Below are 24,904 nucleotides of genomic sequence, written 5' to 3' on the forward strand. Positions count from 1 at the left end.
TATAGAACTGCCACAATCTCTTACCTGGACAGTTTGAGTTTAAATCCTTTGAGTTTTCTGATGAAAAGGTGTTACACTGGTAAACAGCATTATAGTAATTATTTCTTCCTTGGTCAAGCTGGGATGTTTCCTCATAATTCGCTTTCTAGGCCTTAAGTTTCTTGCAGAGTGGAGTCCTTTTGTTAGGGTTAGAATTTCCCATAAACTTGCTCAATAATTTGTTTGTGTTTGGCTTCTTTGAAATACTGCACAAAGCAATCCCTGTAAAAGGCAAAGCTGTCCCGAAGGCTGAGAAAGGAGCCTGAGACATAGGCTCAAAGTTGCTCCTTTCAGGCAGAGCCAACTGAGTAATCTTATCTCAGTTGGCTGCTTTTCAAGGTGCCCAGTTCAGGAGCTTCCCTCTGGGAGCAGTATTTGCCCCAGGGGATCAAGTGCTTTCTAGTGAGGGGTAAAACTTCAGGAAGTCCGAGGGCCCAGGGAAGTATGGTCTGTTTAGGGGAATCTTGGGGAACAGAAAAGGCCCCACAGACTGTGCCCTTCCCCCGCCAGCATTAGTGGAGATCAGCACTTGGCTCCAGGAGACAGACCAGAATGAGAGGCTAGGTCAGGAGGAAGCAGAGAAGCCAGGAAAGGAGGCGAGATTGCGAAGGCAACTGCACAGCTCTGAGTCAAAGGCTGTCAGTCATCTGGGCTCAGGCTGCTCCGCTGTTTCGCAGCCCAACCCTTTCCCAGGGCCGGAGATTGCTACATGCAGGTTTACCTGGGGAAAAAACCAGAGCCACACTTTGGTCCCTTCCGGTAATTGACACGACTGGGAACCTGGAGGGGGAGGGGAGAGCTTCCCTCCATAAATGGTCCCACCCCTAGGCAAGGTGGCTCACTCTGGCAGGCAGGAACAGGGGAGGGTGCACCTGTTACCAGTCAAGCTCAGCCAGACTGTAAGAGGAGGCGAAGCAGAGCAAGCCGAGGGAGTGCGTGAACCATGGACAAATTGAAGTGCCCGAGCTTCTTCAAGTGGAGGGGGAAGGAGGTAGGGGCCTGGGAGCTGCGGGAGGTGTGGAGGACCTGGGGAGGGAACAGTTCAGAGGGAAAGCTAGTCTCAGTTTTTGCTTTCTGTGGCTACTCCTTGGTCTCCACATTTCTGTTCAACTATCTTCAAGTATGCCTGAGATGTCCCCATAGAGTAGAGGAAAAGCAGAACAGCTGTTATTCAGGTAGCTAGAAGGCTTAGGGCCAGTTCATCCTCAGCCTTGGGATTGCCCACCAAATCCTGTTTTCTGTCCATTTCCGGACTGTACCCATATGCTGGAGTGGAATGCAAGAGTGCACTGTTTTTATCTGGCCTGAGGAACCCTCCATACCCCAGAGCAGCTAACAGGTTGGAATAGAACCCCTGCTCCCCACCCCAAGTGGAGAGAGAGCTGCTCCACCTGGTGGGATAGGAGAATTTGTCTCTGCATATTATTCTGTGGCTTTTAGAAAAGCACTGATTTTACTCTCCAAGACAGTGAAAGAAGTTAAACTTCCCTTAACTCCAAACACCCAAATTAGTGCATAAGAAAAGGAGTCTAAATAATTTTTTTAGTAGCAGCTGCATTTGATTCTTCTCAAAGATCTGCTTCGATCTCGAGTATTGATGTTACCTAATTCATCTTTAAAACTTTTGTGTTTAAAACACTTTGATTTGTTCACTTTCATTTGCCTTGCACGTTGGCTTGATATTTAACCTTTTCACCAAAATGTGGATGATCTCAGCTGAAGGAGTAGTAATAATATCTGCTTATAGAACTTTCTACCATTTTCAGGGTTTGGTCTGTCTCCCTCTTCCCTATCTGTTACTGTATGGATTTGTAAAATTATGCTTCTGTGGAATTTGTAATAGTAGAAAGACAAGCTGTTGATAATTTTTCCTCCCTAGAAAGTGACGGCTTCATCTGAGAACTTCCATGTTGGTGAAAATGATGAGAATCAAGACCGTGGTAACTGGTCAAGAAAATCGGATTATCTTCTATCTATGGTTGGATATGCAGTAGGACTGGGAAATGTGTGGAGATTCCCATATCTGACCTACAACAATGGCGGAGGTATTCTCCCCCCCCTCTTTTCCCTCCAGTTTTAAGTGGGGTACTATTATGACCTCTGAGGATATTTTAAGAGCTGAAGAAAGGTATATGATAGTTTGGGTTAATGGGAGAGTGGGAAACAAGCATACTGCATTTATTATTAAACCGTGAGCTACTAGTTCAAGTTAGAAAGCTGGCTTCACAAAATCCTCAGATAAAAACTAGATTAAATTTTTATATCTAGCACTTCTTTTTTTGTGGCTTCAAAGTTTTATTCACATTTGGGATTCTCAAAAATCAACTTTAAAGTTTGTTTGTTTTTGCACAAAATCCCTATTGTTTGCTACATCAATTTTACCAAATGAATATCCATGAAGAAATCAACTACTTAAATAAAGCACAGATCATACCACCTGCTTTAAAAAACATTAAGAACAATGAAGAATTAATTTAAAATGGAAGTGGCATAGTTAACTCTTAATTACCCACACAAGTAAGCAATACTATTTATCGCACCGTGAATTAATATAATCCGCAGGTAAAGCCTACCTACATTTTTGGTGATGGTTTCAGCACTGTGTTCTCTTGGAACACTTCACGAATTTGCATGCCATCCTTGCACTGAGGCCATTCTAATATTCTCTATATCATTCCAATTTTAGTATATGTGCTGCTGAAGTGAGCACTGTTTAGCACTTCTGAGCTTCTAATCTGAGATCCCACATAATCTTCAATTATGATTTACTCTTCCTAATTTATGCATGTTCCTATGATAATCTGTTCAGACTCAAGCTGTGTTTTGCTTAATGTATAGCTGAATCTAAGAAAAAGCAAGGAAATCTAGTTCTGTTAAGAAGGTCAAATAAATTGTTTGCTTAACTAGAATAAGGCATTGCATTTTGGTAATTTAAGTGTGGAAAGAGATGATTACAAAGTAATTAAAGGTTTAGCATTTTAAACTGCAATATTCAGTTACGTGTCTTCCAAATTGGATTGGCCATGTAGAAGATCATTTTAAAATGCAAGAGTTTTGTTCAAGGCCAGGTGTTTTATTCCTGCAAAATAATACTCTTTATACCTTACAGATCCTTAATGTGTACTCAATTAGAACAAGGAAAAAAAATAACTCTGAGATGACACATAAAGGGAAACAAAATGAATTGCACAATTCTCTAGTAATGTCAAAACAACGTTTTACTTACATCATATTTTATTTACTTGTAATTACAGGTTATATTAGAAGTGTAGAGGTGGCATGCCCTTATATTTCGTAATTGGGTACCAGTGAAACTGTGCCACTGTAATTATTTTTCTTGGTACAATAGGATTTTGTGTGGTGATATTTCAATCTTTTATTTCCTGTTAATTGCATTAAAGCAACACTGGCTTTCAGAGATTTAAGAAAAGAGCTCTTCGTCATATGTATAATCAATTATCTTTCAATAAAAAGAAAAAAAGAAAGGAGCTCTGTTAAACCCTTTAAGGGTTAGTAGCATAATTTCTCTTATCTAGAACCTAGGTCATTCAGTCATTGGTTTGGTATAAGTATTAGCTGGAAAATGAGTCAAAAATAACAGTGTTTTTGGTGTCTATGTCCTAAGGTCCAGTGTAGTGAAGAGAAACATTCAGATTCCTTTCAAGCCTCTTGTACTCATATTTAGAATAAGAAATTCCCTGTGACTTGATATCATACAGAGGCCAAGTAATTGCCATATATTTCTAGAAACTATATTGAACTAGTTAATAAAGAATTTTAAAATATAGCCAAAATAAAATAGTATTATTTATCAATGCTATTATCCTTTTTGCCATTTCCTCTGAAAGTTAATATGCCTTCCTGGCTTTGTTTTAATGATTACATCATTTGAGTAATAGAGGATCTAGGCTATCTCAGTTGCTTTTCTTTCTTTTGACCAAGGGTAAAGAGGAACATGAAATTCAAATTTGTCAAATGTCAGTAGATCAGATTTGAAAGTATGGTGAGGTTTGAAAAATTGTTGCTAAAATCTGGAAACATTTTAATCTGTAGATTCTATTTAACAGTTTATGAAAGACAAGTGTCATACCACCTTAGGTTTTACGTTAGCAGTGTTAACAATTTGTGGCCAATATATTAACAATTTATCAATTATAGTTATCATTAATAATGAAATAATATAATGGGTGAAAAGCCATATACAACACTGAAGAAAATAATCAATTATTTTTTCAAAATACCTGTCCACACTGAGTACCTCTCCACACCAGTAAAACTTTGTTTATTGATGTAGTTAAACAGGGATATTTTGTATTATTTTTCTTCACATTTATCATTGGTAGGTCTTAAACTTCTATTAGTCATAGTAATGATGGTATGTAAATTGCAACATCTACACAAACATATTTGTCCCTATGTTCTAGTGACCTCCAGGGTTAGCATTAAAGTCACTTACCTATGAGTATGTAACAAGTATTTATAATTATTATCTTTTTACTAAAATGTATTTCGAAAGTTGGAAAAAATATAATTCCTGGGTATGATATTACAGTATCATAATATGAAAAATACATGAGGAAAAATTAGAATACAGAGAAATGAAACGTACATAATCCAAAAGCCAATTTTTATCTACTGACCCTCACATTTCTTTTATTAAACTTTGCCAAGACTTCTGGAATATTCGACTAATCAGTTTAATATGCTATCCCTGCTTCAACCTATAATCTCGTAAAGATACTAATGAGCAATATTATGCCCCCAAAGTGGGCAGGAGCGAAAGTGAAATAGTAAAAGGCTTAAAAAAAAAAGAGGGGGCTAGATTAATGAGGGAGATTAATTTCCCTATGAAAATGAAAGTTAGCTATAAGTATGTCTCGAAAGTTCATATTCTTCTAACAAAACCAATAAATTTCTTATTAACACTGAGTGAAGAGCCTTGTGGTTATTTGGAGAATAAAACTTAATTCCAATAACTTTCACTGAACCACATTTAGCATTTGCACCCTACATTTTAAAAATAGACCATTTATTTTTAGAAGAGAAAACGGGAAAATTAACACATTGAACATATGCTACATGCCTGCCATTTTGCCAAATGTTTTTATATAGGCCCTGTATTTGAACTGAGGAACCACAAACTGAGGAACCCAAGGTACAGAGGTTAGGTAAATTGCTCTAGGTCACGTAAGTGGGAAATGTTGGAGCCAGGATTTTAACCTAGGTCCATCTGGCTCCAAAGCCTGTGATCATTACACTCCTCTGGCTTACTTTTTATAGGCTATTGTTTTTAATAATCACAACAACCTCATTAGGTAACACTAGCATTCCCATTTTCGATTAGAGAATCCAACATTTAAAGAATCAACTGCTTTCTTAAAGTAGTAAACTTTGGGCCTAAACCAAGCACTGTCTAATTCCACTACATCAGGATGCTTTAAAAATGTTATGCTGGTTGTCAAAGTGCCATCAAGATTTTGAAATGTAATAGAGCTTTGATTCTTTTGACCTTTCTAGGTGCCTTCTTGATACCTTATGCAATTATGCTAGCATTGGCTGGTTTACCTTTGTTCTTCCTAGAGTGTGCACTGGGACAATTTGCTAGCTTAGGTCCAGTTTCAGTTTGGAGAATTCTTCCAATGTTTCAAGGTTGGTATTAAGGTGTTTTTCTCATCATGACTATTGGTCTATTTGTGCATATAGCTGTCTTCACTATGTGGAAGAAAAAAGTGTTTAAAATTCTGACATGTTAGAAAAAAAAAAAGAAACATGCATTGTTGTTGTTGTTCTGTATAGTTTGCCACTGTAGAATTAAAAATCAGACATTAATTTTTATTTCAGATTATCCTGGGCTGCAGATATGAAAAGGGTTAGGAAGAACATTAGAGATCGTTGTAAGGGTGTCATTATTTTCCTATTTTCACCTTTTGAATTATTTTGGCACATAGTCCTGTTGTGCATTAACATCATGGCTCTGGCTTTTTTCTATTTCATATGCAGTCTTTGTCTTACTGCCTTTGCATATCTTTTACAATGCCTCTTTCAGAAAAATTGAAGGGCAGGTCACTATTTTTTCTTGGATGTTCATAATAGAATAGGACACTAGTAAAGCTTAACAAATGCCTTGATTGTGGTTAAACATCACACTACCTTTCTGTCTGAAGATTAAATATCATTTTGGTATGTGCTCGCTGCTGAAAACTATTTGTAAAAGACTCAGTGCAACATCAAAAATAAATTCATAAGAAGGTGAATAGAATATTGTGCTGGAAGATTCAAGAAGCTACCTCAAAAGCTAGTCTTAAGTATAGGAGTTATATTCAGTATGCCAAACTGCATTTTGAAACTACTGAGAGAAACTTCGGAAGTTTAAATTCAGTTGTTACTGAGTTATTGAATTTTCTTTACATGTACTTGTAAAAATACTGTCCACTATCCTTTTAGGACATTAGTCCAGAGGCTTCATTTTGTACTTGTCAAAATGTTGGTTTATAGATGAAGACGTAAATATCAGTCAGTGAGTCAATAGGATATGGGCTCTGAATTTTTTTTTTTAAAGAATGCCCACTCTGACCAATCTGACAAAAATTTGTAGACTTAATAAGAAATAATAAATATTTTTTATGTGAATTTGATGAGCTTAATGCAGGTCTTATGCCCTTGACCTTTTTCTAATCAGAAAGCCAGTCATCAAAATAATTTTAAATCTGGAAAGAAAGCTATTCAGACAGTATTGCCCCCCTCCCTCAGAAATAAAAAGTTATTTGAAATAGTCTTTTCATTTTACAATATTTTGTGAAAATTGAGATGCAGCTTTTTTTATGAATTAGTAAAAGAAATTTCACTTGAGTTTATTTTTATTTTAATTGTTCTCTTTTACAGGTGTGGGAATTACAATGGTCTTGATATCCATTTTTGTGACAATCTATTACAATGTGATAATTGCCTATAGTCTTTACTACATGTTTGCTTCTTTTCAAAGTGAACTACCATGGAAAAATTGTTTGTCTTGGTCAGATGAAAACTGTAGCAGATCACCTATAGGTAAAATTCGTTGATTATTTTTTAATTGTCAACTTCACATCATTCTTTTTATTTTATAAATAAGACTAAAGGGTTAAATCATTTTCTAACTGATTTAGGTACAATATTAAGTGGTCCACAGATCATTGATAAAAGCAGAATATAGCATGTACAATTTGAAAATTAATTAATACCTGTACCATATGTTAATCTCTGAAGGCAGCCAGGATGATTAAACCATGCTTAGGAGTACTTCCTGCAGACCTAAGTCATGGGCAAGAGAGAAGAAAGAAAATAGGAAAATGACAAAGAAAGAAAAGTGCCATCCATTATAGTAGAGTAGTAGTGGGTGTCTTAGGAGACAGTAAGTGCTATCCGTGTCATATGTTGCTAGTCTTTGAGATAACGTAGCATGAATATTGTAGACTATTATTACTGTGAATACCTATGCACATTAGAGGATAAAGTTAGAAAGATTTAATGCTCTGAGGAATTTAAAGGCATCAATTACCTATGGAGGTTAAATAATTAAGTCCATGTACTAAAAGTTCCTTAGAACACTAAATCTCAACTGAAACAGTTGTTACTCTATGTATAGATACAACCACAGTTTAATAAGTTTCACACTCACTCTCAGCTTCATAGTAGAGAACACTTAAGATGGTGAATGTAAATGGCTTATTCCATTTGTAAGATTTCTATTCTACATTTACCAAGTGACAATTTAGACAATAATTTAAGTATTTTACCAGTAAAACTATTTTTTTCCAGGAAAGTGGTCTTCTAAACTAAATACATGTCTGTGTCTGTATTTTTTTTTCTGTATCATTTTTAGTAACTCATTGTAATGTGAGTACAGGAATAGGGGAGATCATCCAAATGAATAAAAGTTGGGTAGACTTCAACAATTTTACCTGCATCAATGGCAGTGAAGTTTATCAGCCAGGGCAGCTTCCCAGTGAACAATATTGGAAGTAAGTATATTAGATAATTACTCTTAAGCAGATGTTATTAAAATGTTTTTATAAAGAACAACAAAATATTGATCAGCCCCTTCCTTAACTCACATAAATAAAAAAAAGGGGGGATCATAGCCGATTATATATCATTTGACTCAAATGTTTACCTATTCTAGGTGATTAACAGTTACCTGCAGAATTAGATCATGGTCAACTAATTTATAAAAGACAGATTATTAAGTGGGCAAAGCACTGTCAGTGGTGATTTACTTAATTCTTATTAGCTGTAAGTTAGGAAATTGCTTTGAAGAAAAATATTCAAATTTTTAAACTATAATGAGCAAGTTCTAATGATGAACAGTTGGGTGATGAATAATATTTGAGGCAAAATTGCTTTTTAAAGCTGCAATTCCTCATTATTTGTTTTGCTTACAATTATCATTGTATGGTAAGAATAGATTTTTTGGTTATATTTGCTTTATTGACTTTATATAATCTCTCTTTACCCTCCTTACTCTATACCTATCTATTACCCTTACCTAGCATCCTTGATTCTACTGGTGAATGAGCTCTTCTTCATCCACATGTTACTGCGCTTTGTGACTCATTTAAACTTTGGATATTGAAATTTCCCAGACATCAAGCTAAGAATTAGGATCCAAGATCCATGCATGCCTATAGTGGAAATCATAAAATTTTACAGAAAGCCTCTGAAAAAGATATGACTAATGGGACCATTTGGGTTTGATGATATCTATAAATATGGAATAGAAAGAAAATATTTAATACAATTTTAAATGTTTTCAGTGTTATTTTAACTTGAGAAAAGATATTGTAAGAAATAAAATGAACTATTTTGATATAAGGATAATATCTTTACATAAAGAAGCTCAAAATATTAAGGGAAAATCATAGCTAAAGAATCACTAGACCTTTTATTCTAGAGTTTAGAAGTTTTTATTGGCTGTGGTTAAGCCTGAAGTTCAGAGCCTGGAATGAACTTCAGTTTTTGCCCCTTCATATGATAGTATCTATCAAGAAAAGGCTCACAGGACATTAATTTCTCAAAAAGATACAATACTCATGAAACTTGGAATAAAAGATATTACAAAATTCAGTGAATTCTTTTAAGACAGTGATTCTGTGTTTATAAAAGGGTTTATGTGTTTCAGTAAAGTGGCACTCCAGCGGTCAAGTGGAATGGATGAGACTGGAGTAATTGTGTGGTATTTAGCACTTTGTCTTCTTTTGGCTTGGCTCATAGTTGGAGCAGCACTATTTAAAGGAATCAAGTCTTCCGGCAAGGTAATTTGGAAAACACATTAGATAGTGATGTAGCTGCTTTCCAGTTTTATTGTAGTTCAACCTCAAGCACTATCAAATGCATTTTTTTTTCTATAATGGGGACATTCAAATGTTTGAAAAGCTTTCTAAGTAGGCATCCTGGCTCCAAGTAAATACATGTGATCACTGCTATTGTTAAAAACAAAACAAACTAATGAAAACTAGTGCTGGAGTTGTACAGTTACCCAAAACTTGGACCCTTCTAGCTAATACATCATTCTGAGGCTTGAGAGCATATTTTTAAATTTTCTGTCACACTATATAAATAAGCATCTTGAATGGAATTATATATTGTTATTTTTTGTTTGGAAAGTCAAAATCCTTGTTATACAGGGTAATAGTATCAGAACTCCCGTAGTTGGCGAGTTTTACAAATAATATACTGCACAACCATTGTCTTAAATTAAAACTTGTCAAAATTGATTCAAAACTTTTTGTCTCAGTGAAGGGGCCTCCTCTGAAAAACATTGTTATATTTTCCCACTTCATTGTTTTATTTTTTAAGATTTCAGAGAGCATAGTGGTGATTTACAAGAACAGCATGAAATTTTCTCTGTGAGCAGTTGCACACTACCAAGAAAAGTGAATGTTTATGTGTTTTTAACTACTAAATTGAAATTTCCTTAAAGGTGGAGGACAGGAATAACTGTGGATACTATCTTTGCTAGCACAATATCCAGTACATTCAGTTAATGTTAAATTGTAATGAGACATGCTGTTACATCACAAAAATACTATGAAGTGGAAAATTTCCAAAATGTTTCAGTTGCACATTTTTGAAACCCTTGATTTGCTTTTGATGTTGATATTAGAGGAGTCCATTAAAGGTCATTTACTCAGGCAATTAATTTTTATTGGTCTCTGGATGGGACTTGTTTAAATAATCTCCTTGGGCATATTATCAAACATAGGACATATATGGATCAAAGAAATCTTCCACATTAATGAAAAGCCAGCCTCAAAGGCAATCTGTTCATCTGCAGCCAAGTGTTATCTAGGACAGAAGCAGTTCACTTGTTTGTGTGCCGTCAAACTCTCTTAATGGTGGCTTTAAGAATAACAGTAATGAGTGTCCAGTGTTCACTTTGATAAGCTCTCATGGGACTTGGACATCTACTGGGAGATGTTTTCCTTCTCCTTTGGGGTTGAATACATACTAACCATTGCAGTGTTTAGAATAATTTCCTGTCTCACCTCAGTGCAGTAATTTACTGAGAGAAGACATTCAGTCCCTACAGACATTTAAAAGTATATATTTAGGAAAGAATTCCATCTAGATCAAGTTATCACTGCTGATGTACTACTTATTTACTACATGAACCAGGGAAATATTGCTTCATACATCAAAGTGTTTTTGAAAATAGATCATTTGAGAGTGGTGAGAACAGAAATAGAAAATTATGCCGACTTTGGTATTGATATCATCAGACTTATTAATAGCTTTATATGAAATCTCCTGCAGTTTTTTTTTTTTTTTTTTTTTTTTTTTTGCTAATCTTGACTGGCTAATAATATTGCTTGTATACAATTATATACCATGATTTTAAAAACAACATTAACTTTTGGTTGTTTTTCTTGGTAGGTGGTATATTTTACAGCTCTTTTTCCCTATGTGGTCCTACTGATCCTGCTAGTACGAGGTGCAACTCTGGAGGGTTCATCTAAAGGCATTTCATACTATATTGGAGCACAGTCCAATTTTACAAAACTTAAGGAAGCTGAGGTAAGACTTAATTTGGATTTAAAATTATCTGAAGAGATAAACCTTAAAAGCAAATACCGAAAGATCTTTGGTTCCATATGAGTGTCATAATATAGTTGCTTGCAAAAGAATACACACTTAAATTTATTAGAGTTTCTGTCCACTAGGATGTCTGATTTAGTTATTTAATATGACACTAATGCTCTCTTATTAGAAGTGAGATAATAATTTTTATCAATGGGATTTTAAAGGTCATTTTATTTGACCAAAAAGACTTGGAATTTATTAATCTGGAATATAATATTTTATGCATAAATACATGCAAATTGATGATTGGAACTATGCGATTTATTGAATAAATTCAGTAACTTTACAGATTACTGCTGAAAGTTTAATGGTCTAATATACATTTTGTTTTCAAAAGTTAATATCCCAAAAGTAAGATCAAATTTTACTTAATGAATTATGAAGTTAAAACACAAATTTGACATGGATTAAGCATTCCATAAACAAAACCATTACTTGTACCAGAAACATAAACATATGCCATGAATATGAATGGGGTAAGGTAACCTTCTTTTAACTTTAATCTATCTCCAGATAATGGCTGTGTATATCATGGGTACATAAAAAAATTTACAATTTTAACTGCAGAGAGCATTAACAATAAATATACTCTAGATACTATGATTCTATTGATGCAGCCTAGGAATGCTTCCACCTTCTTAGTAGTCATATCACATTCTTTGCACACATTAAGCTTCTGATCAACTAAAACCCCGCAATCTTATGTTAAAATAAAGAAACACTATGTTAATATTACCTGCCATATTAGTAGAGTTACCCAAAATGGACATTTGTTTTAGTTTGCAATGGTATTCTTCAGAGAACTCATGCTAATTTCCAGCCATTGCTGTTTTTTTTCCCTAAATACATATAATTGAATATTCAATTATTTGTTGTAGAATTGTTCTGGTAAGCAATGTCAAATTTATCAGCTTTCAATTATGGAAATCAGTCATTTACCTTTTTGAAAATTGAAATGTCATTCTTTCGTCTTTTGTTACCTTTCTTGTGCTCAAAAATTTCACTCGGTGATTAACCACAATAGCTCTAAATTATTTTACAAGTATGAAATTTTATTATTTAGTCTTGTAGACTAATATACTTGGATGTGTTCACAGGCCATCTTAATTCATTTTTTCATTTATCTTAGGCCTCGCTCTTTTTAACCTTGTTTGTGAATATCTTCCCAACTTGTAAACTATTTTCGATGGTGAATAAAAAACAAATAAAATGGCAGTTGGGATTTATCACCCTTCCTCTGTTAGGTTATTAAAAAAGATAAAATATGTTAATGCACTTTGGAAATGGTAAACTCTTATATAAGTGTGAGCTAATATACAAATATTTCAGTTATTGCCATTATATTATTCTATATGAGTATTATTATAGTTGCTACATTTATCTAAGTGGACCCACCATTGTCTTTAAACCTCATAACTTTGAGCACAGTTGAAAAACCCCTTTGATATTTTTTAAGTGGCTTTAACAGGACACCTGGACTTTATACTTCCTTGAAATCCAAAAAAACTTATATAACTATTTTACATTGGTTTGTGTTTCACTGTCTCTATCTTTAAAGAATCAGAGCTATACCTAAAGCTCCTTTTGAAATTCAATTAAATTCTCCCACTCCTTCATTCCCCTCCACAACACAACCCTACTCTATCTCTTTTGGGTTTGATGCAATGAGAATTGTTTTTCTTAGATTTTTTTTGCTTCTCTCAATCCACGTTCTAAACATGGGATCACAAGTGCATATTTTTTCTTTGTCCTTGAATATCCGAACTCTATTGATATCTCCAGGAGAATAGAGAACCATACAAATTTGCAGCTAGAGAGGTCTTTAGAGATTATTTTACTGACTTCCTCATTTTACAGTGATGAAACTAAAATCAAGAAAGATTCAAAGTTAGCCCAGTGTACAGCCAATTAGTGCAACTTGAATTAAGATTTCCTAGTGTAATAATCTTGTATAGAGGTCTGAGATTGATAGATATGGAGATTATAACTATGTCTGGAATTTCCTTTCACTTCTGTTTGCAACCAAGGAACACATCTTGGTATGCAGTAGCATTCTTACACAACTCAGAACTGCTACACCCACTTCCAGCTCTTGTCATATGTGCATGCATAATATATCAAGTAAAAGATTCAGAGACCAATATAAGCATTCTGTTTATCTCTTAAGGTAGACAACAGCCTAAGAAATAAGAGGGCATTTTATTTCTAACATGATTTTGGTATATATAAGTCAAATAACCTTGATCTACTTATCTATGTACCTATGAATCTATGTATATATTTATCTGTCTCTCTATCATCTATTATCCATCCATCCTTTTTGCTTCTACTGGCTTTCTGCAATCAAACATAAAGTTGTATTCTATTCTGAAGACTTAGTAATATTTATTTTACTTCTTAGCGACTTTGTTTATATTGAAATAATATTCAAAGGGAAAATAGTTTTTAACTTCTATATAGGACACCAAGTATCAATTTGTGATTATTTCCAATAATAACAATAATAGCCACTATTGAGCATCCTGCTAATTGCTTTGCATGTGTTATTTCATTCTCACATCATTCCCTGGACACTTTTATTAATATCATCACTATTTTACAAGTATAGATGAAGAAACAGGCTTAAAGAGGTTAAATAAATTGAAGTCAAAGGGAAGGAGAGGCATTGGATATAAACCTCATTCTTTCTGACTCCAGAGGTTAGTCACCACGTTATATTGCCTGCCTTACAAAGACTAGTACTGGTTTTAAAGAACTAAAAAGACACTTTTGCCCAAATATTTACCAGCCTTGTTATTTGAAATCTGTACCATTCAATTTTTTATCCACAGAATTTCACTGTTAATAAATGAATTAACCTAAATTAGTTTCTAAGATTAATTATTGTCCTTTAACAAAGACATAAGAGAGGTAGATTGTGAAAGGGCAATAGTAAAGGGGTGGGATTAGATAAAGAATGTAGGGGGCTGCTTGAAGAGCTGAGGCCAGCTACTCGAAGTGCTAATCAAAACAAGGCATGAGAAAACTAGTTGATCTAACTGTATGTTCATTCCTCAAATATTGCCTAGTACTAGCCTTGTTAAGAATTAATGTGTTTCTATTGTCCCCAAATTGATATGTTAGTTAAAAGAATTCCAATGAAATTCCCAACAAGGTTTTTTGTGGAACTTGAAAACTGATTCTAAAGTTTATGTGGAAGAGAAAAAAGCCAAAACACCAAGGTGTATCTGAAGAAGTGAGGAAGACTTGTCCTACCAGATAGAAAACAATCTTATAATGCTGCAGTAGTTAAAATAGTATGGTGTTAGTATAGGTAAAGACCTACACACCAGTGGAACAGAATAGTAATCTCAGAAATAGATTCACAAACAAATGGAACTTGATATGTGGCAGAGGTGGCAATGCAGATCGATGAAGAAAGGATAGATTATCCAATTGATATAATTGATATTCAATAGATATAACTGATAATATCAATTATCCTCGAACAACTGATATTCCATTTAGGAAAAAACATAAATTCGGAATTCCACATCTTAATATACACAATATCAATTTCAAGTGAATTGAAAAATTGAAAATTATAAGAAAAACTTTAAATATCTTAGAAGAAAATATAGAATAATATAACTTTGGGCTAATTTTTTTTTTTTAAGTAACAAAGGTCAAAGACAATACATATAAGCAAAGATGGATACCTTTAGCTAAATTAAACTAACAACAAAACCTTTGGTTCATCAAAGAACACAATCTAAAGAGGTGAAAAAAATAAGCTGCAAATTGGGAGAAAAGAATACACATATATAATAGGTAAAGGATTAAACTCCAAATTACATAAAGAATTCCTAAAAATCAAATAAGACAAATAAACAAAACAAAAATAACGGGCAAAAGACAAACGGAATTTCATAGAAAAAAAATCTTATGGAAAATAAATACACAGAAAGATGCTAACCCTTGCCTTTATAAGTAATCAGAGCAGTCAAAACTCTTATTTCACAGTCACTAGACTGGATTATATTGAAAATTCTGACTAAGTGCCAGCAAGGATGTAGAGGAATAGGAACTCTCATACCTAGCTGGAAGCACAAAAGGTATAACAACTTTGGAAAATAACTTGGCAAAATTTACTTAAGAGAGGATGCAAATACTCTTTGACATCACAGTTCCACACCCAAATATGAGGAGATATGTACAAGAGTGTTCATAGCTACAAAATAGTGAAATATTGAATCATTTAAATGTCCATTAACAGGAGAAAGGATAAATTGCGGTATACACAGTGGGGCAATAGAGAAGTGGAAAAAATTATTAAAATTACATGTATTTATTTGAACCACATGAATTTGCCTGTATTCTTTTGTTTTAAAATTACAAAATTGAATTTTTATATGGTTCAACTGGATAATGGATAAATCTCACCATATTGAATGAAAAAAGGGCAAATTCTGTAAGTTTACATGCATTAAGATAACTTTCCTATAAACTCAAAAACATGCAGAGCTAAACATAAAAGTCAGGATAGCAGTTACCACTGGAGAGTGGAAGGGTGATATGATCAGAAAAGGGTACAACGAGGCTTTAAAAAAACTGGTAACATTTTATTCCTTAAGCTGGGTAGTGAACACTTGCATGTTCATATCATTGCTATTTATAATATATATTTATATGTATATGTGAGATATTTTATTCAAATAAAAATCAAGATTATGTGTTTTAAAATATTAAATTATTTTCTCTTATAGGTTTGGAAAGACGCTGCCACTCAGATATTTTATTCCCTTTCAGTGGCTTGGGGTGGATTAGTTGCTCTATCATCTTACAATAAGTTCAATAACAACTGCTTCTCTGATGCCATTGTAGTTTGCTTGACAAATTGCCTCACTAGTGTGTTTGCTGGATTTGCTATTTTTTCTATATTGGGACACATGGCTCATATATCTGGAAAGGAAGTCTCTCAAGTTGTAAAATCAGGTATATAATGTTATATCATCAACTTTGATTAATTCAATGTAGCTCACTTATAAAACTCTGAGTTTATAGCAACTTACTTAAAAGACTTATGATGTAGGATATCCTGTCATCTTATATAATTTGGTTATTTTAATAATATAATAATGTTTAGGTGATCTGGGTAAATGAGAGTATGTTATGGAACAATTGTTTGAGGCACAGCGTTTTTCCAGATTTTGTTTAGTCCTTAATATGAACCACTTACTGCACTATTACAAGTTTCAGGCATCATGCTAAGCACTTTCCATGCAGTTTGACAGAGAGAGAATGTATATGCAAATTCTCCTACGTGCAATTAAAATATTGGTCCTGAATTTTTAAAGCACATCAATATCAATATAGATGAAGATACAAGTGACTTTGAGTTTACAGTTGTGTCCATCTTTAAATAAATCTGATTAATAAGTAATGATTAATGGTTACAGAATACCTAGGCTCTATCACTTTCTTAATATTTGGCTTTCTGCAAGACATATATAATATTTCTGTGTGTTAATCCACTCCTCTGTAAATGAGGAACTGATCTCCAAGGTCCCTTCTAGTCTTGATATTCTGTTATCCTTTGTCAGTCAACAAATGATGCTAACAACAAATAAAATTTTAATAAGGAATTTCTATTTTAAAACCCTAGGATTCTTTCCCTAAGAATCTTTAGCCAGATAATTAAGCATTCCCAGCTAATGTCTTTAAAGTTAGGATGTTCATTAATCAGATTCCTTTAAAGAGTAGGAGTAAATTTTCATGAATCCTAGGTCAGTCGTCAGGGAGGCTGGAGAAATCTAAAATACTTAAAACTGAGGATCATATAATAAAACTGGAACAAAATAAATAAACCTCTAAAGGTAGCATCAAATACAAAACGAAATTCAATTTATAGTTTCATTACATAGAATCTTGCAGGTATCCATCTACTGATAAGAATGGGACTACTTATAGTGATTCTAGGTAAACATAGAATTCCTAGGCTAAGATAAGGTGACCTAATTTAGGTTTTTAGCATTTAAGACTGTTATTATTACTCAGTTTAAATAGTTAAATTTTTTTATATGAGAAATGTACCATATGCAAAATTTGTCTCACTAGCTTAATTCATGTCACGTGTTTACATTATCACATTGTAAACAACTCCAATGTTTTAAAAAATATTTAAAAAGTGAAAGTAAAATGGTTTGTAAAGAATGTATGTCATTGATTGCATTGCCAAATTAAGATGAGATTTTTCTAGTATCTTATTTTGAAAATACCCAAATATGTACATTTTCTTGGCAACTAATTTAAAATACCATACATTTTTCTTAGGTTTTGATTTGGCATTCATTGCCTATCCAGAGGCTCTAGCCCAACTCCCAGGTGGTCCATTTTGGTCCATATTATTTTTCTTCATGCTTTTAACTTTGGGTCTTGATTCTCAGTTTGCTTCCATTGGTAAGTAATATCTCCAATGTTAACATATCCCTCTTAAATTTTATTTATGTTTCCTGTACGTGAAAACACCTAGCTGTTACTCACAGAATGATCATTCTGGAAATTTTTTTTTTTAACTTAAATTTTGCAAAATTTCAGCTAGATAAGAAAAACAAGTTCTAGTGGTGTATAGTGGTGCTGGGTGTCTATAACTAACAATAATTTACTGCATGTTTTCAAATGGTTAGAAGAGAAGAGCTCAAATGCGCTCATCACAAAGAAATTATAAGTTTATGTGATAATGAATATTCTAATTACCCTGATTTGGTCATCACACATTGTATGCTTGCATTACAGTATAATTCTGTACCCCATAAATATGAACAATCAATATGTCAATTAAAAAATGAAATACATTTAAAAAATTAAAAAAACTTAAATTTTAAATACTAAAAAATACAAAGTACTCACGTACTTGACACTCAGAAGAAACAAACAATATTTTATCATACTTGCTTCATATTTTTTTTTAAATAAATGGTTACAGGTGAATTTGAAGGCCCCTATGTTTCTCTCCCTAATACAATTCACATTTTTTTTCCCCTAGAAGGAAATGACACAATGAATATTGTGTTATTCACTCTGTGTTTGTATACATTTTATAAGAGGGGTCTTCAAAAAGTACGTAGAAGGATTTGTATTATATTTAGTTCCATTTTCCATGAACTTTTTGAAGTGCCCTTGTATATATTCATAAATAACATATAAATTTAAAGTTTTTTACCTAAATGTGAAGTTTCATAGCATACATATTTCTCTGACAGTTGGTTTTTACTTATATTATGAAACTATGTTAATACATAGGCATATAGATCTAGTTAATTCAGAATCTGTTGCCATAATAATAACATTTGGATTATTTCCATTTTTTAAATTACACACACTGCTGCAATGACTATCTTTGCACATGACTCTATATACACATAGGGACTTCCCCTAGGGTGCATGACTAGAAATTCTGAAACAATTTCATCATTTCACTCTCTTATGTAAATCATTTTCATAGTTTGTTTATAGGATAAGGTCCAGATTCCTCTGGTTGGCTTTCAATGCCATTGAAAATCTCAAACATACTTCCTAATCCTTTTACTCGTGCATCCTTATACACTTAGCCAATTTCCTATTTAATAAGCACGTTTATTTCTTAAGCCTAAATTTTTTTCTGTCTGCATGACACTTATTCAAATATTGACCTTATTTAAAAGTTCTGTTAGAATTCTTCCTTCCCTAGAACCCTCTTTCAAACTACATCAGCCTACAGGTACCAGTTACCTTATAGTTGTTGTCAATGAAAAACTTTATAAAATAAACTAATAACAACAAATATAGCTTCATTGTATTTTCATCAAAACCAACAAGTGGTGACTGCTAAGAGAAATTTTTAAAAGTAAGGAGCAGGGCCCAGAGTATATTCTTAACATATATTTGTGAGTTTGATTAACAGAAGATGAATTCTGTGATTAACCTTATTGGCAAATAAGTTGACATATAGCATGCCATTTTTTTCTCTCTCTGAAGAAACGATCACAACAACGATTCAAGATTTATTTCCCAAAGTGATGAAGAAAATGAGGGTTCCCATAACTTTGGGCTGCTGCTTAATTTTGTTTCTCCTTGGTCTCGTCTGTGTGACTCAGGTATACTACAGCATTTTTTTTTCATAGACAAAATATAAGTTGGGACATACTTTATAATCTAAATGAGGAAACCAAGGATTAAGAGGATGTTGAGTGATAAGTCCAAGTCTGACTTGTATCAAAGTTTTCTGAGTTTTAGCCCATTTTTCTCCATTAAAACTTTGTTAGTAAGTATATTTTGCAGCGCAGGAGGCCCAATAATTGACAATTTCCCCAAATATGATAAGATTATAGACTTTAAACATAAACTATAAATTTCTTGGCAGCTGCTACAGAGCATACAGATACTGCATACCACTTTGATAATCAACTATTCTAAATGCTATTTTTTTTCGAGTGACTCGGTATAGAATGAAAGGTTTTTGAGATATTTAAAGCCACATTTGTGTGTACATTTGAAACATTTTCACATGTTAGCAAAAGTGAAACTAAGACGTGTATGTTAAGATCAAATTAATAGATTAAATTTGAACACCTCATCAATCATAAAAATAATTAAAATATACTTAGAAGTAATTGATATTTATTTGGTAGGCTGGAATTTACTGGGTTCATCTGATTGACCACTTCTGTGCTGGATGGGGCATTTTGATTGCAGCTATACTGGAAATAGTAGGAATCATCTGGATTTATGGTAAATAGTGACTATGCAATTATTTAAAAATTTTATTAAAATAGTCTAGTTTGATTTATTTTTATTATGTTTACATAATTCTATTAATAATTACACTGTTAGTAAAATAGAATATACCGAGCAAAAATACATTATGATGAAAATATAGTTACAGGTTTATGCTTCATTGTGATATAGGAAAAGGTTTAGACACAGAAAGATAATTGAGCAAGGGGTTCAATGCACTCTTTGACTTTTTTTTTCTTTAGGAGGGAACAGATTCATTGAAGATATAGAAATGATGATTGGAGCAAAGAGGTGGATATTCTGGCTATGGTGGAGAACTTGCTGGTTTTTCATTACACCTATCCTTTTGATTGTAAGTAATAATATACCATGAATTTGCTATCAATGACATACACAGTTAAACATTTCTAAGATAAACTTGAAGAATAATTCACATTGGAGACAATAAGGCAAAGTAATGTCATAAATGAATGATTTTCAAATATTGCACTATTTATGGCTGGTGCCTCCAAGTTGCCTAAATTAAAATGCCTCTGTAGTATGAGAGTACTTCAAAAAGTTCGTAGAAAAACGGAATTAAAAGAACACAAACTGTTCATAAACTGTTTTAAAAGTATTATTTGTGAGGTCATGGGTTTAAACATTTACCATTTGAAAAAAAGTAAACAGGCTCCTATAGACTCAAAAGTTATTAATAACTTAAAAATTACCAGTTAGATAAAAACAATAAATTTTCTCATTCCCTAAAAAATATGCTGAGCCATCAATAATGTTTCTAACCTCTCTGCCAGGTACAGAAAATAAAGATGCATAATGTCTAGATCCTGCATTCAAAGAATTGTTTAAATATATTGATTGCTAAGAAACAACACTCAGATTTTAATGCATATTTTTTTCTTGTTATGGGATGTATGTAGTTATCTAAAACTACTAAAAGAAACTCACCTGTGTCAATAGAGGCAATGGTTTATGTTAATAAATTCAACAATTGTTACTATTTAGGAGTTGCGGGAAAGCAAAAGATGGGTAGACATAACATGGAATGTTTAAACAACAGTTCAGGACAGTAAATGACTGAGTGCCAAAATAAACACTTAATGAGATGGAGAATTACTGTGAACTAAATATAGTGGTGGGGGTAGGACAGTGGCAAAGCTTCATAGATGTGTTTTGGTTCTCATTGCCTTCATGCTTCAAGGTTTTCCTAGAAAAGACCATTAAGTATTTTGATCCAGGATTTGCTTCACATCTGAAGTATCATATTTTGGGGGTATAGGGGGCGATATTAGGTTTTTTTTCCCTTAAATTTAGAAGTCACTTTCAAGTAGTGAGCGTTTTGGGACTGGATATGTGGAATTAAAATATTTGGATGCTCTATATTCTTTCTAAATGATTTTTAAAATACCACTACATATCATTTTCGTCATTTGACAAATCCCTATAATAAAATAAGTCCTTTATCAACTTAGAAGATCTAACTAGATTTTTGTTTAGATTTTTTTATTATTAGCATATTCATTCTTACAAATCATGATATTTCTTTATGCCCTTTTGCTAAACCTATTACTTCCAAACCCCCTCCTTCACTCCCTCCCCATCTCTAGTATCCTTAGGTTTGTTCTCTCCTTCTGAAAGTTCAACTTATTATTGCGGTCTTTTTCTTCTTTCTTTCCTTCATCCCTTCCTCTCTCCTTCTTTCCTCCCTCCCTTCCTTCCTAGCAGCCAGTTATGAGTGACAACGTGTGGTATTTCTGTTTCTTTGTCTGGCTTATTTCAGTTAACATAATTTTCTCCAGACTCATCCACGTTGCTGCAAATGGCAGAATTTGATTCTTTTTTTTTTATGGTTGAGTAGTATTCCATTGTGTATATATACATTTTCTTTATCCAGTCGTCCATCGATGGACACTCAGGTTGGTTCCATATCTTGGCTATTGTAAATAGAGCTGCAATGAACATGGGACTGCAGGTATCCAATTTGACATGATGATTTCCATTCCTTTGGATATATACCCAGCAGTGGGATTGCTGGATCATATGGTAGCTCTACCTGTAGTTGTCTGAGAAACCTCCATACTGTTTTCCATAATGGCTGGCTGTAATAATTTACATTCCCACCAACAGTGTAGAAGAGTTCCCCTTTCCCTACATCCTCGCCAACATGTGTTATTCTCAGTCTTTTTAATACTTGCCAGTCTAGATGGGGCGAGATGATAACTTAATGTGGTTTGAATTTGCATTTCTCTGATGATTCTAACTAAACTTCTTAACCGGCTAATTTTCATTGATTACATGCATTCGACACCTCCATTTACTTTAAAATGCAAAACTATTAAATATTAAATGATGCACATTGCCATCTATTTTGTATAAAGTCCTGTATATTAGATTTCACTATTCTTCATCCATTCTCTTGTGGTTATGTACAATTATGGTAATTGTACTGTAAATTAATGAAATGAATCCATTTAATTTTAAAATTAAACTTGCATATCTATAAATATTTTTGCAATCTATTATTTTCACATTGATTTTAGTAAAACTGAGACAACTAAATTTAGGGAAACTACTAGGTGATTTTTTGTGTTTGTTCGTTATGTTTTTCTGCTTTACGGATTTCTAAATAATTAATTTTAATGCTTCAACATTTATAGTAGGTTTTTAAAAAAAATTTTTGAAACCTGGCCTTAAAACATTTTCATCCTTAAGACTCAGATTTCACTGTATTACCTAAACATATATTGAGCTTGTTTTTTATCTCAGTAAGAGGCTGGAAGTGAAGTGTGCCTTAATAAATATGCATTGTAGTGTGAGTAAATGCATGCATGTTTCTGGAGTGGAGAAAGGGTTGCTCTGTGCAGTGGGAAATAATAGAAATAATTGCTTTTACATTCTCATTGAATTAATTGATATGTTACATAGCTATGGAATAGAATAAAACCATGCTATTGTAAGTGAAAGTTAAAAGTTTAATTACAGAAAATTTCAGATATTATTTTACTTTCAATCTGATATATGATCAAGTATTTTATTAAAATATGTGTTGAACATGTATTTGTATCTTTTATAAATATGTGAAAGTAATAATTTTGGAACAATTTATTCAAAGTAAAAGTGGAAGTTATTTAATTTGGTTCATTTAGTATGGTTATCTTCTGGCTTGTTATGTGATTATCTTAGTTGCTTGAATGTATTTTCATTTTAATTGTTTTTGATAAATTACTTCTAAGGAATGAAATCAAATCCTAAAAAGTAGTGTAATAAAGTCTAACCTTTACCTTTGTCTTTTTATATTTTACTTTCACAGGCAGTTTTCATTTGGTCATTGGTGCAATTTCATAGGCCTGAGTATGCCGAAATTCCATACCCTGACTGGGGAGTTGCTCTAGGCTGGTGTATGATTATTTTCTGTATTATCTGGATTCCAATTATGGCTATCATAAAAATAATTCAGGCTAAAGGAAACATCTTTCAGGTAAGCACATTAAATTAATTTTTATACTTTGTATAAAGTACTTATGATCAAAATTAAGATTAATGTACTTATATGGTGGTAATATGCGATTACATGAGATAAAATTAATCACTTTTCCTCTTGGCTACTTCTATACCTAATACAATCATCTGTTACTAGTGTATGATGTATTGCATTCTATATATATTTGTGTGCCTCTATGTGTTAGACTATAATAAACTCCTTGTAGAGCTTGGTTTGCTTGTTGCTGTATCCTCAGGCCTTTAAACAGCTATGATATCTGTATTGTACTGATTTGTCCCTGAAGATGTCACAAAGAAAATGACCTTTTTACTTTATATGTATAATCTCTACTTTTAAAATCTCATTTTGTTATAATATACATCCTAATAGTGTGTTCAGACTAGAATAAGCCTGGTAAATTATTTTGAACCCAGTCTAGACCCTGAGTCATCCCTCTTCCATGGAGGCTTAGAGGGATAGAGTTGATTATGATACCTCACTAGGACAATGATAGGATAGGCTGAGGAGCCTCAAATTTAAATAAATTCCTGAGCCCATCCAAGAATGGATCTAAATCAGTGGTTTGACCCTGGAGCTCCCTTTTCTTGGTTCTTGAAACAAATCCCAGGTACATACTGGTTAAAATCCTCACATTACCCTCACTCTATGGCCAGGATGGAAATGCCTGAGAATTCAGTGAAGGGACATGTAGTAACAGTTACTCTGATGGGCTCACACAACTTCCTGTGAAATCGTTACATACTCATTTATTTTGGTTTAGTAGTTAATATAATTCTACTCACAATTAGCTAAATTTGATTATAATTTTTTCTCAGTAGACTATGTATTATTAAGAATTTATACTAAAACTTATTATTTTTTTTTGGTTCTTATTTCACTTTTGTTAGCAAAGAAACTTTTTAAATGAAAATATAGTTTAATATTTGCTTATTCACGGATTGTAGCACTGAAATTCAAAGACAGTAATTGTTTCGTTTTTGCTTTTCAGCGCATTGTAAGTTGCTGCAGACCAGCTTCTAACTGGGGTCCATACCTAGAACAACATCGTGGGGAGAGATATAAAGGCATGGTAGATCCTAAAAAGGAGACCGACCATGAAATACCTACTGTTAGTGGTGGTAGAGAACCAGAATAAGATCTCATTTTTTAAAATATATGTTGCATAATGTGATTGTTTTAGATTAGGGGAAAATTTTATTTATTTGTATGTCAATTGAGTAGAAAAATGTACATACTATGTTCATAATAGTGTGATAATTTTTTCCCATTTAAGCAGTAATGTAATATAAAATGTAAATCTATTCATGTTTAGCAATGTACTTATTATATTTCTTTTTAGATTATCTGTATAAAACACAAACAAATAATTGTCTATTTCACAGTAACATTTTTGTAAATATTGCCATAATGTTTTCTAATACATTGGAGGCTTTATTTTGAACTGAATACTTAGAAAATAGTTATATTTTCTATTACACAAATTTTAAAAATTTATTT

At 32.9% G+C, this 24,904-nt stretch overlaps 1 protein-coding gene across 1 annotated transcript; it reads left to right on the forward strand.

Moving 5' to 3' along the window:
- The first annotated feature begins 735 nt into the window (after positions 1-735).
- SLC6A14 (solute carrier family 6 (amino acid transporter), member 14) lies at positions 736-24,709 on the forward strand. Its single transcript, XM_008574550.1, has 14 exons — positions 736-1,030; positions 1,919-2,084; positions 5,557-5,688; positions 6,922-7,083; positions 7,898-8,036; positions 9,194-9,326; positions 10,948-11,088; positions 15,900-16,128; positions 17,467-17,592; positions 19,150-19,268; positions 19,803-19,902; positions 20,151-20,260; positions 23,216-23,383; positions 24,396-24,709. Exons 1-14 carry the CDS (start codon positions 983-985, stop codon positions 24,540-24,542), a joined length of 1,920 nt encoding a protein of 639 aa, XP_008572772.1. The 5' UTR covers positions 736-982; the 3' UTR covers positions 24,543-24,709.
- The last annotated feature ends 195 nt before the right edge of the window (positions 24,710-24,904 follow it).

This window comes from Galeopterus variegatus, unplaced genomic scaffold (assembly GCF_000696425.1).
Source record: "Galeopterus variegatus unplaced genomic scaffold, G_variegatus-3.0.2 Scaffold56, whole genome shotgun sequence".
Taxonomy (NCBI): domain Eukaryota; kingdom Metazoa; phylum Chordata; class Mammalia; order Dermoptera; family Cynocephalidae; genus Galeopterus; species Galeopterus variegatus.